The sequence below is a fragment of the Hypanus sabinus genome, chromosome 26 (assembly GCF_030144855.1).
Source record: "Hypanus sabinus isolate sHypSab1 chromosome 26, sHypSab1.hap1, whole genome shotgun sequence".
NCBI lineage: Eukaryota > Metazoa > Chordata > Chondrichthyes > Myliobatiformes > Dasyatidae > Hypanus > Hypanus sabinus.
This window is the reverse complement of record NC_082731.1, coordinates 31512985-31526443: the sequence shown is the minus strand read 5'-3', so window position 1 is coordinate 31526443 and position 13459 is coordinate 31512985. Positions and strand designations below refer to the sequence as shown.

At 50.3% G+C, this 13459-nt stretch overlaps 1 protein-coding gene across 5 annotated transcripts in view; it reads left to right on the top strand.

Moving 5' to 3' along the window:
• The window catches only part of acin1b (apoptotic chromatin condensation inducer 1b), a 93343-nt gene that overhangs the window by 58936 nt on the left and 20948 nt on the right, over positions 1-13459 (top strand). For 3 of the 5 annotated variants that reach the window (XM_059950786.1, XM_059950787.1, XM_059950789.1), the window contains 2 exons: positions 4064-4175; positions 8511-8553. In XM_059950786.1, coding sequence (XP_059806769.1) covers positions 4064-4175; positions 8511-8553 — 155 coding nt within the window. Of the gene's footprint in view, positions 1-2416; positions 2612-4063; positions 4176-5660; positions 7751-8510; positions 8554-13459 lie in introns of those variants that run through there. The other 2 variants (XM_059950788.1, XM_059950790.1) reach the window with 2 other exon arrangements.

Here is a 13459-nt window from a genome sequence, read left to right as displayed (position 1 = left end):
AATTTATGTCCTCATATTAGCCATTTACACCCCAGGAAGAAAAGTTTCTGGCCGTCTACTAGATCTATGGTTCTTCCCATTTTATATATCTCTATCAAGTCATTATTGTTTGTTCCAAAGAGAAAAACTGTAGCTTGCTCAACTTAGCTTCTTAAGACATGCTCACTAATCCAGAAAGCATCCTAGTAAATCTCTAAAACTTCCACGTCCTTCCAATAATGAGGCGACCAGAACTGAACACACTGCTCCAAGAGCAGTCTAGCTAGGGTTTTATAGAGCTGCAAAATACCTCGCAACTCTTGAACTCACTCCCCATCTAACGAAGGTTTCTCCTTAACAATCCTATCAACTCACGCAGCACCTGTGAGGGATCAGTGAGCATGGATCCGAAGATTGTTCTGTTCCTCCACACTGTTGAGAATTCTGCCGTTAACCCCTTCAACTTCTGCCTTCAACTTTGACCTTCCTTCACACTTTTCTGGTTGTACTCCGTCTGCCACTTCTGAGCCCAGCTGTGTATCCAGTGTAACCTATGACAGCCTTCTGCACTCTGCACACCTCTGCCAACCTTGGGGTCATTTGCAAATTTACCAGTCCACCCACCCACTTCCTCATCCAATTCAATTATAAAAATCACAAAGAGCAAAGATTCCAGAACAGAACCCTGCAGAGCACCACAGTCCACCAACCTCCGGGCAAAATACAACCAACTTCTGCTTTCTATGGACTAGCCACTTCTAAATCTACACAGCCAACTTCCCTGGATCACACATCTTCTGATTTTCTAAATGATTTTACCATGGGGAACCTTATCAAATGCCCTTACTATAATCTATATACACCATTTCTACTGCTCTAACTTCAATATGCTTTATCACATACTCAGAGGATTCAGTCAAGCCCATGAGGCATGAAGTACCTTTGCACAGCCAGACTGACTATCCTTAATCAGACTATGTTTCTCCAAATGCTCATAAATCCTGTCTCTGAGAATCCTCTCCCCATAATTTTCCCATCACTGAAGTAAGAGTCACCAGTCTGTAATTCCCTACTCCCTTTCTTGAACAAAGGAATAACATTTGCCTCCCGCCAATCATTTGTACGGGTTGTGTGGCCAGTGAGGACGCAAAGATCATCGCCAAAGGCGCAGCAATCTTGGGGTATATCCCGTACGACTTCAGAGACTTACCTATCCTGATAATCTTCAAAAGTTTCAGCACATCCTTTTTCTTAACACTGACATGTTCTAGTATATCAGCCTGTTTTATGCTGTTCTCACATCAGCCAACATCTCTCTCACTGGTGAACACTGAAGCAAAGATCATTAAGGATCTCCTGTGACCCCAGGGACCTGTTTCTTCCTTTAACCCTATTTGGTCCTATGCTCACTCTACATCCACCTGTTCACATAAGTATAGAATGTTTTGGGGCTTTCCTTACCCTAGGCCTTCTCTTGCCCCCTTCTAGTTCTCCTAACTTCATTTTTAAGTTCCATCCTGGCTACTTTTTAACTTTGGAGCCTTTTCTGGTCTTTGCTTCCTAAACCTTATGTAAGCTTCTTTCTTCATTTTCTTCATCTTGGCTAGGTGCTTCGCATCTTTTGGCAATCATGGTTTCTTCACCCTACCATCCTTTCCCTGGATTGATGGGACACTCCTATCCAGAACCCAATGCAAATGCTTGCTAAACAACTCTACGGTTTCCATTGCTCACATAAATAACATCGTAATTGCCCCTCCTCTAATTAAATACTTTCCCCACACCGTCTGCTCCTATCCCTATCCAAGGTAAAGGTTAGGAAAATGGGAAATAACAGAGGGCGAGAGACAGACAGGTGGAGAATATCCAAGAGAGAGATGGACGGATAGGGAGTGTCAGAGAGTGAGAGGGACAGGCAGACAGATGGGGAATATCACAGAGAGAGAGAGATTGGGAGTATCAGAGAGGGACAGGCAGATGAGGCATATCAGAGAGAGACACAGATGGAGCTGGGGAGAGAAAGAGACACGCAGATGGGACATGTCAGGGAGAGAGAGATGGGGGTATCAGAGAGAGAGACAGATGGAGATGGGGAGTATCGAAGAGAGTGAGAGACACATGGGGAAAATCAGAGAGATGAAGACAGTCATAGACGGGGAGTATGAGACAGAGACAGGAAATATTGGGGAGAGAGAAATAGAGACAGTATTGGGGAGAGTGAGGCGGAGATGGGGAGTATTGGAGAGAGAGAGACTATCGGAGACAGAGATAGGGAGCATCGGGGGGGAGAGATCAACATTAGGGAATATCAGAAAGGAGAGAGAGGGATGGGCAATATCAAAGAGACAGGAGAGTATGTGAGGGGGAAAATACTGAGTGGAGTCCCCATTACTGTTCCAGAGGAGGTGATTCAGTAACTGCAGCGGCAGAGTAAGGCTTCCTCCTCTTCCCATCCTAGTGTCGGCGAAGGATGGATTTGGCAGCTACAGGGTTAACCCTGGCTGAGCCCCTCCCCCTCCCTCTCTGAGCCGCACTGCCTCCCTTCGTCATGGCGGGCAGAGCAGGAGAGAGAGTCTGCAGCGTTAAATAATAGAGCGGTCTCCGGCTCGGAGCCTGCCCATCCAGGTAGCAGGTGAGGCCATCCATGGGTGCATGGTCCCCTTCCCTCCCCACCCCTGACCTCCCCCATCCCCTAAAGCCCACACGGCTTACAAAACCCTTTCCGCACAGTGGGCAGATGAATGAGGGAAGCGACAGAATAGGAGCCTCCTGCTGAGCCTGGTGCTGCCAGCAGTCGCTTGCTCACTCGCGCTCTCTCTCTCTCTCTCTCTCTCTCTCTCTCCTTGTTTCCCCCCCGGCTCTGCTTTCTTCCTGATCCCTCCTCTCACCTCCACCATGTCCTATCCCTTCCAGTCCATGTCCGTTCCCCTCCCCCACCCCCTGTCCTTCCCCCTTTCCCGTCTTCCACTCATTTCTTTCTGTCCTTGTCCTTTAACCTCTCACCCCATGCCCTCTCTCCTCCACTTCTGTCCTTCCACCTCCCAATGTCCTTTCCCCCTCTCCCTTCCCCCTCCCACTACCCTTCCCTCCTTCCCATGCTCCTCTACCTCCCCCTCCCCGTTCCGCCTCCCTCCCTCCCTTCCCATTCCCTCTCCACCCCCACCCCTACCTTTTACCGCTCTATCCATCACCCTCCACTCTCCCCTCACCCCCCCTCCATCCCCTCTGGCCCTCCTCCCCTCTCCCCCTCCACCCCCTACCCTCCAGCCTTACTTTCTCCCCACCACATACTCTTCCCCATTTCCCCTTTCCTCCTCCACCCCTCCTCTCTCCCATGCCCCACCCAACCCCTCCGCTCTCCACCCACTGCCGCACCCCTCCCCATCCCCTTCCCTCTCCCCACATCCCTCCTCTGGCTTTCCTTCTTCCCCCTCTCTGCTCTCCCCTTTCATGGTCATGTTGAACAACATGAGGGTGAGGACGGGGTGGCCGATGCTTTTGGAAATCTGAATATTAATGAGGTTTCCATGGGGAGGTGGAAGGGGTTTAAGATTTGGACTGTATCAGCGTGTGTGCATTTGTGTCTATGTGTGACAAAGTAGGAGGGAGCAGGAGGGAATGAGTGTGTGGGTGATAATGTGTTGTGTATGTGGGGACAGAGGTAATGGGTGTGTGGGAGAAAGAGATGTGACTGTGTAATCATGCACAAGAGTCAAAATCTGTACATCTCAGGACTGTAATGAGATCTGTATTTCAGGAACATAACAGGGATCTGTATACCTCAGGAGTGTGCCGAGAGTTTGAGTATCTCGGGAGTGTAACAGAGTCTGTGAATCTCAAGTGTAACAGGGTCTGTGAATCTCAGGAGTGTAACAGGATCTGTGTACCTCAGGAGCATGACAGGTGTCTCTATCTTGGGAATGTAACAGGGTCTGAGGATATTGGGAGTGTGACGGGGGGTGTGCGTGTGTCTCAGGAGTCCATTATCTCCCTGCTGCAGGAGCTGGAGGGGTCAGGGTTTGAATTTGCCTAGATCATCCACTGACCTAGTTAACCCCCTGGGTCTGTCTGCTGTCCTCTACAGACAACAAAAGTACCCCGCCATGGAGAACGAGCCTGGCGCAGAGTGTGATCCCACTGCCCTTCCACCCCAGCAGCTGAGTGAAGAGGGCCTGCCCGAGGGAGACAAGAGAGAGGTAAGGAGGGCGAGCAGCGGGGAGGGCTGTCTGAGGTACGGGGTGGGGTCAAATGTTATGGGTGGGTGGGGCGTCATCGTATGTGGGTGGAGGAGTGGGGGTTGGGAGTTAGTATGGGTGGGTCCAGCAGGCACTGGGCTAATACTGGGCGGGGGGGGGGGGGTGCCATGCTTCCCCCTCCCCTCCAAGAGACTTAGTCTTCACAGGTCAGGGAAGGGTTCATAAACTCCAGTACTTCCAGACCAGTGGTGGTGAGGTCAGAGGGTCTCTCCCACTATTCCTGGGTCATTGGAGGCTCCTGACCCTGCCCTATCCTTAGATCCCCTTCCACTTTCCTCCTCCTCTGCATTCCCCCATGAAGGCCCAGTGCCCCCTGCACATCCTCTACACCCCCTTCATCCTGTCCCCACCTACACCTTCTTCATACCCCGTCCCCACCCACATCCCCTTTATCCCCTGTCCCCACCCACACCCTCTTCATCCCTGTCCCCACCCACACCCTCTTCATCCCTGTCCCCACCCACACCCTCTTCATCCCTGTCCCCACCCACACCCTCTTCATCCCTGTCCCCACCCACACCCTCTTCATCCCTGTCCCCACCCACACCCTCTTCATCCCTGTCCCCACCCACATCCTCTTCATCCCTGTCCCCACCCACATCCTCTTCATCCCTGTCCCCACCCACATCCTCTTCATCCCTGTCCCCACCCACACCCTCCATCCCCTGTCCCCACCCACACCCTCCATCCCCTGTCCCCACCCACACCCTCTTCATCCCTGTCCCCACCCACACCCTCTTCATCCCTGTCCCCACCCACACCCTCCATCCCCTGTCCCCACCCACACCCTCCATCCCCTGTCCCCACCCACACCCTCTTCATCCCTGTCCCCACCCACACCCTCTTCATCCCTGTCCCCACCCACACCCTCCATCCCCTGTCCCCACCCACACCCTCCATCCCCTGTCCCCACCCACAACCCCTTCACCCTGTCCCCACCCACACCCCCTTCATCCCCTGTCCCCACCCACACCCCCTTCACCCCGTCCCCACCCACACCCTCCATCCCCTGTCCCCACCCACAACCCCTTCACCCTGTCCCCACCCACACCCCCTTCATCCCCTGTCCCCACCCACACCCCCTTCATCCCCTGTCCCCACCCACACCCTCTTCATCCCTGTCCCCTCTCCATCTCCCCACTCTCAATCCCTTCCCCTGTGGTTACCATCGCACTAGCAACTTGTACCCGCTCCATCTCCCTGCCCTTGTACTTGCGTCTTCTACACAGTAATTCAACTGCAGGGAGCGGTCATTTCAACCCCCCCAATCCCATCTCCTCCCTTCTCCTCGTCTCAACCTGGTCCGGGGTGGTAAGGAGGGCCGCTGGGTGCTGGCTGGTTGGTCCATCTCTGGCCTGGGGCGGTGGTGGGGTGGGGCCAGGTGGCAGAGGGGAGGAGGGGGTTTGGGGAAGGGGAGGGGAGGGGGAGGAGATGCTGAGCTGATGTGTTGAGTGGGGCTCCGTCAGCTCCAGAGTGAACCTGTCAACCATGCTGTGTATGCTGTTACCACAATAGCCCCAGATAAGCCCCATGACTACTCCACTGACCATCCTGTTGGACTTGGGCCTAGTCAGAGCAAAAAGCCTCCGGCACGTGCACAGCGAGAGAGAGGGAGAGAAAGAAAGATGGTGAGAGAGAGAGAGAGTGAGAGAGAGAAAAGGGGGTGTGCGTGTGCATTCCCCCCGATTCCACCCACACCCCCTCACCCCTGCCCCCCAGCCCCGCAATAAGCAACACACTGGCCAAGGAGGCCCTCCCACCAGCACCCAGGAGGAGAGAGGGGGTCAGTCGACGCACCGGAAGCTGTCCGAGAAACCAGACGCCTTCCAGGGGAGGGAGAGGACACTGGCTGATGGTCACACGTTGTGGCAATCTGCCTTCGTGTCTGTGTCGGAGATGGAAGCTTCACCACCTTCTCCAACTCCCAGCATCCCACTGCTCGAAGAGTAGCTGTCTTCCCGAGGAGGGAGAGGACACTGGCTGATGGTCACACGTTGTGGCAATCTGCCTTCGTGAGTGCATCAGAGAGAGAGAGAGAGAGAGAGACAAAGACTCTGCCCGCTTCTCCAGTCCCTTCACCCACCGTTTAAGAAGCAGCCATCTTCCCGGGGAACGAGCAGACAGATGGTCACATGTTTTTGCAGATTGTGTTCGTGTGTTGATCAGAGACAGACTCCTTCTACCCCACTGCTCAAAGACCAGCTGTTTTCTCAAAAATGGGAGAGGACACCGGCGGATAGTCACACGTTGTGGCACTCTGCTTCAGCGACAGAGAATCCCCACCCTCCCTCCAGCCACTGCTTGAAGACCAGCCATCTTCCTGGGGAGGAGGCAGACGGATGGACGTACGTTGTGGTGGTGGTCTGTTTGTGTGTATGTCATGAAGAGACAGAGACTCCACCACCTCCTCCAGCCTCCCTCCATCCCATTGCTCGAAGAATCAGCTGTATTCCCTCAGAGGGAGCGGATGGTCACACACTGCATCAGAGAGAGACAAGGCTCCGTCGCCATCTCCAGCCTCTCCCTGTACTCCCTCAAAGAAGAAGCCATCTTCCTGGGAAGGGATCAGACAAGTGGATGCACATTGTGGTGGTCTGCCTTTGTGTGTGCACCATGGAGAGGCAGAGACTTCCACCTTCTGCCGCCTCCCGCTGCTCAAGGAACCAGCTGTATTCCCAGGGAGGCAGCAGATGATCACAGGCTGTGGTGATCTGCGTTACAGAAAGACAGGGGCTCCGTCACCAACTTCAGAGCGAACTGGGATGCAGGAGGCAGACTTGCAGCTTTTTGAACTGTCAGCGAGGGGGAGATGGTTTCGGTGACCCTCTCTTGGTCCACGGCCCTTGTCTTCCCGTCCCACTCGCACACTGATGAACCACGCAGCCGTGCGGTGGGGACAGGAGGGATCCCGGCAGCAGGCTCCGCGAGGATTGCTGCCCCTGAGCCACGAGCGGGCAACTGAAGAGGAAAGCTGCCACACACAGTGTTGCAAGGACGTGGAATTCCTCCAGTCGGTGCGGTGAGAGAGATGGACACAGAGAGAGCAAGAGGGGTGGGAGGAGGTGCCGCAGTCTCCGGTGACTAACAGACTGCCCACCGATCCCCCACCTCCAACCAAGAGCCCCCTCCTTCACATCTTTTCCGAGGGAGGCACTACCACGGACTCTATCCTGGCCGTTTTAACCTTCTCAGCCGAATACAATTGTGGAACTTTTCAGCAAAAGAAGCATTTGGCTGCTCAACCCTCCCTCTTCCCCCACACAGCCCCATCTCAGCCACCTCCTCCTCCTCCAGCCGAGACTGGACTGGGCAGCGGGACTCTCGCTCACCGGAACTGACTCTTTTTCTCGAGAATGCGTGTGTCACCCTCCCTCACGGAGCGTTCAAACTCACATCTCACTGCACCACTTATCAGTGGGGGCCCCACTCTCTTTGGACTGTTGCCTATACACAGTACACAGGAGTGCGACTGAGTGCCAGCTCAAAGCATTGCACTGAAGACCAGGTGTGAAATGGTACCTGGAACATTTGTCATTTCATAAGTTCTTTCTCTTTGATTTTAATCTGTATTTAAAAGCTTATTTTCCGTGTTTTACCTTAAAGACAAGTAATTCGGCAAAGATTTTAATTTCTTTATTTTAAGCCAGAGAGGCAAAGAAAGACCTTATAGTAATGTTTTGTTTTGTTAAAACAATGGAACGTTTGTTAGTTTAACAGCTGAATGGGCTGGGGTTTTGATGTAAGGGGTGGTCATGGATGAGGGATTTGGTGTTAGCAGGATGTGGGGGTGGGAGGTGGTAGGAACTGGATTCCAGCTGAAGATTGGTTGTGGGGTTGGGGAGGTGAGGTCTTGGGGAGAGAGCGGCACTGGCCCCCTGTTCCTGGAGGGAGAAGGGGAAGAGAATCATTGAGCAAATTAAAGTACAATTTGATAATTAGTTGGCATGAACAGGGGATGGAGTTTGGAGGGAATGTGGGGCAGGGAGCTGGGGTGAGGGGCTCCAAGGTTCCTCTCCCCTCCCAGAAGAGTGGGGGGTGGTGATCCCTCGAGGAGGGGTGGGGGAGATTAGCAGTGGCTACACCGGGTTCACAGGGAACCAGTGTCGTTCTCCTCCTGACTGGGGCATTTGAGGGTGGGGGGGGCTGGAGGGTGGGGGTCCGCGAGAAGGGCAGGGGGAGGAAGCTGAGGCTGAGCACCAAGCCAGCCTGCCCCTCCCCATGGCCTCACGCACCATTCCCCTCCCCCTCCCCTTGGGGGTCTTCTTTCTGTTGCAGAGCACAGTACCAAAGGCCTTCAAGAGGAAGATCTCGGTGGTTTGTGAGTACCTCGCGTTGTCTGCTGTCTGTCCTCAACCTCCACCTCATTCTAGCTGAGGTCTTCCAGCCCCACCCAGAGTCTCATCGAGGGGAGGGAGGCGGTTTAGTCCGGATCCAGGAAGTGGCAGGTCAAGTGATACCGGGGAGAGGGTTTCACTGTGGTGGGACGTTTGGAGAGAACCTCATTCAGTGTCTAACTGCAAGAGTACATGATGGGACAGTGTGGAGGGAGCTTCACTCTGTTTCTAACTCTGGGATTATGTGCTGGGACGATGGGGAGAGAGATTCACTCTGTGTCTGTCCCAGGAGTGTGTGATGGGACGGTGTGGAGGGAGATTCACTCTGCATCTGTCCCAGGAGTGTTTGATGGGACGTTGTGGAGGGAGATTCACTCTGTGTCTGACCCCAGAAGTGTGTGATGGGACGGTGTGGAGGGAGTTTCACTCTGTGTCTGACCCCGGGAGTGTGTGATGGGACGGTGTGGAGGGAGTTTCACTCTGTGTTTGTCCCAGGAGTGTGTGATGGGACGGTGTGGAGGGAGATTCACTCTGTGTCTGACCCCGGGAGTGTTTGGTGGGACGGTGTGGAGGGAATTTCACTCTGTGTCTGACCCCGGGAGTGTGTGATGGGACAGTGTGGAGGGAGATTCACTTTGTGTCTGACCCCGGGAGTGTGTGATGGGACGGTGTGGAGGGAGATTCACTCTATGTCTGACCCCGGGAGTTTGTGATGGGACAGTGTGGAGGGAGATTCACTCTGTGTCTGACGGGATGGTGTGGAGGGTGTTTCACTCTGTGTCTGACCCCAGGAATGTGTGATGGGACGGTGTGGAGGGAGTTTCACTCTGTGTCTGACCCCGGGAGTGTGTGATGGGACGGTGTGGAGGGAGATTCACTCTGTGTCTGACCCCGGGAGTGTGTGTTGGGACGGTGTGGAGGGAGTTTCACTCTGTGTCTGACCCCGGGAGTGTGTGTTGGGACGGTGTGGAGGGAGTTTCACTCTGTGTCTGACCCCGGGAGTGTGTGGTGGGACAGTGTGGAGGTGCCTCATTCGTGTCACTTTAGTGTCTGCTCTCGTGCTGTTGGGGAGAATTTCAGCTAATATTTTAGAAGAACAGGAATCCCTGCAGAAAGAAAACTAAAAGAGTGGAATACAGACAAAAGACACAAAGCTTCCTAGGTTATAAAAGGACAATGAGTGTAGGGGCACTCATAGTATTTGAAACAAAGGTCAGTCAGCTCATCAGTACAAAGGAGTGGAACTCATTGGCCCTTACAGAAATGTGGTTGCAGGGTTTTGCGGTTTGGAAATTAAATGTTCGAGAGTATCAGGTAAGGGAGGTGGGAGAGTGTTCCTAATTAAAGATGAGACCTGGACTATCGTGAGAGGCAATGTAAGATCCAGGGAGTAGAATGTTTGGTAGCGATTAGGAATGGTAAAAGGGATGGTAGTCACTGGGGAGAGTTGTGAAAAGGTCACAGAATGAGAATCAGTTTATTATCACTGTTGTATGTGGGGAAATTTGTTTCGTGGCAGTGGCGTGGTGCAATAGATTTTTAAAAATTCAGTGTCGTACAATAAGGAAAAGTGCAAACGAGGAATAGGGAGTTTCATGGAGCACTGTGAAATTATTACAGTGATCCAGGCTATAAACCTGGAAATGCGAGATATTACAAGTGGAATGGCAGTTGTCATTGTGACTTTAACTTACACATAGATTGAGCGAATCAAGTTGTTCACAGCAATCTTAAGGAGAACCTCACAAAATGTATTGTAATAACTTTCTTGCTCAGCAGTGTTACTCAACCTACAGGGGAAAATGTTATCCTAGATCTGTCTTGTGCAATGACACAGGTTCAGTTAATCTTGTCATTAGGTATCCTTTTGGAAAAAGACTAAATTTCTCGTACAATGGGAGGATGCAATACCTTAACCTACAACCAGTGTATTGTACCTAAAGAAGCAAAACCGCAACAAGATGAGGGAGGAGCTAGCTAGTCTAGACTGGGAACACAGCCCATGTTATTGGACAGTTAAGGAACAGTGGAAGATGTGCTAAGATGATTTCCCAACCGGGGGTCCATTGCCTCCTTGGTTAATGGTGGAGGTCCATGGCATAACAAAGCTTAGGAACCTCTTTTATAAGAGATTTTTCACAGTGCTGAACAAAAGCATATGCCAGCTAAAAGCAAGAACAGTAGGGATTTAATCAATTCATGACTTTGCTAAAGAAATTCCTCCTCGTCTCTCTTCTTAATGGACATCCTTCTAGTTTGAGGCTGTACCCTCTGGTCCAAGACTCACCCAATTCCTTATAAAGCCTCTGCACTACATCCTTGCTCGTATATTCTAGTCCTCTCGAAATGTGTGCAAACCTTGCACTTGCCTTCTTTACCACTAATTCAACCTGCAAGTTAATCTTCCAGAAACCCCTAGTCTCCCTAGGGAGACTCCCTAGTCCATTTACATCTCTGATTTTTGAATTTTCTTTAAATTTGAAATTTATTCTACCCTTTATTCCTTCTGCCACTTCTGCCCATTCTTCCAACTTGTCTGAGTCTATCTGTAGACTCCCTGCTTCCTCAACACAATTTACCCCTCCACCTATCTTCATACCATCCACAGACTTGGCCAATTCTGTTATCAGTCATTGATATTGATTGCCTATAAAGTATTCACTCCCCCTTGAAAGTTTACATGTTTTATTTTACAACATTAAATCGCAGTGGATTTAATCTGCCTTTTTTGGCACTGATCCAATAGAAAAGTACTCTTTCAGATCAAAGAGAAAGTAGATTTCTACAAAGTTATCTAAAATAGTTACAAATATAAAACACAAAATAATTGATTGTGTAAGTATTCACTCCCTTCAAGTCAGTATTTAGTAGATGTACCTTTGGCAGCAATTATAGCCTCGAGTTTGTGTGGATAGGTCTCTATCAGCTTTTCACATCCGGACACTGCAGTTTTTCCTCATTCTTCTTTACAAAACTGCTCAAACTCTTATCATATTCCATGGGGATCGTGAATGAGCAGCCTTTTTCAAATCCAGACACAAATTCTCAATTGTATTGAGTTCTGAACTCTGACTTGGCCACTCTAGCACATCAACTTCTTTTGTTTTTAAGGCATTCCTGTGTAGTTTTGGCTCTATGCTTGGGGTCATTGTCTTGCTGGAAAACAAATCTTCTCCCAAGTCGCAGTTCTCTTGCAGACTGCATCAGGATTTTCCTGTATTTTGCTGCATTAATTTTACCCTCTACCTTCACAAGCCTTCCAGGGCCTGCGGCAGTGAAGCATCCCCACAGCATGATGCAGCCACCACCGTGCTTCACGGTAGGGATGGTGTACTTTTGATGATGTGCAGTGTTTGGATTATGCTAAACATAGCATTTAGTCTGATGGCCGGAAAGTTCAATTTTGGTTTCATCAGACCATGGAACTTTTTCTAGTTGACTTCAGATTCTCCTACATGCTTTCTGGCAAACTCTAGCTGAGATTTCATGTGTGTTTTTTTCAACAGTTGTTTTTCTCTTTGCCATTTGCCCATAAAGCCGTGACGGGTAAAGCACCCAGGTAACAGTTATACGTGCAGTCTCTCCCACCTCAGCCACTGAATCTTGTAACTCCTCCAGAGTTGTCATGGGTCTCTTGGTGGCCTCCCTCACTAATCTCCTTCTTGCACGGTCATTCAGATTTTGAGGATGACCTGCTCCAGGCAGATTTACAGCTGTACCATATTTTCCATTTCTTGATGATTGATTTTTTTTGTACTCCAAGGGATATTCAGTAACTTGGAAATTTTTTTTGTATCCATCTCCTGACTCGTACTTTTCAATAACCTCTTCGCAGAGTTGCTTGGAGTATTCTTTTTGTATTCACGGTGTAGCCTTTGCCAGAATACTGACTCGCCACCCGTTGAACCTTCCAGATACAAGTGTATTTTTACTGTAGTCAATTGAAACACCTTGACTGCATGCAATGATCTGCATTTAACTAATTATGCAATTTCTAAAATTAATTGGCTCCACCAGTGATGATTTGGTGTGTCATTATTGTAATTAATTTAGATCACTTTGTAGAGCTCTGTTTTCACTTTGACATGAAAGATCTTTTTCTATTGACCAGTGTAAAAAAAAAAGCCATACTAAATCCACTGTGATCCAGTGCTGTAAATAAACATGAAAACTTCCAAGTTAGGGGAGGGGAAGGTAAATACTTTTTATAGGCACTGTACGACATGAAAAGAAGCGGTCCGAAATCCAATTCCTGTGGAACACCTCTTGCCACCAGCAGCCCACGGAGAAGGCCTTCTTTATTCCCACTCTTTGCCTCCTGTCAGTCAGCCAATCTTCTATTCATGGTAGTCTCTTTCTTGTAATACCAGGAGCTGTTATCTTGTTCCGAAGCCTTCTGAGAGTCTAATAAAACAACATCCACTGACTCTCCTTTGTCTATAATGCCAGTTATTTCCTCAAAGATTTCCAACAGATTTGTCAGGTAAGATTTCCTCTTAAGGAAACTTGCTGACTTTGGTCTGTTTTATCACGTGCCTCCAAGTACCCCGAAACCTCATCCTTAATAGTCGACTCTAATGTCTTCCCAACCACTGAAGTCAGGCTAACTGGCCTATAATTTACTTTCTTCTGCCTCCCTCTTAAAGAGTGGAGTGACATTCTCAATTCTCCAGTCCCCCAGAACCATTCCAGAATATAGTGGTTCTTGAAAGATCATTACAAAAATGCCTCCACAATCTCTTCAGCCTCCTCCTTCAGAACCCTGAGGTGTAGATCATCTGGTCCAGGTGATTTGTCTACCTTCAGACCTTTCAGTTACCCAAACACCTTCTCCTTAGTATAGTAATAACACTCAACTTCTGCCAGCTGACACACTCAAATTTCTGGCAT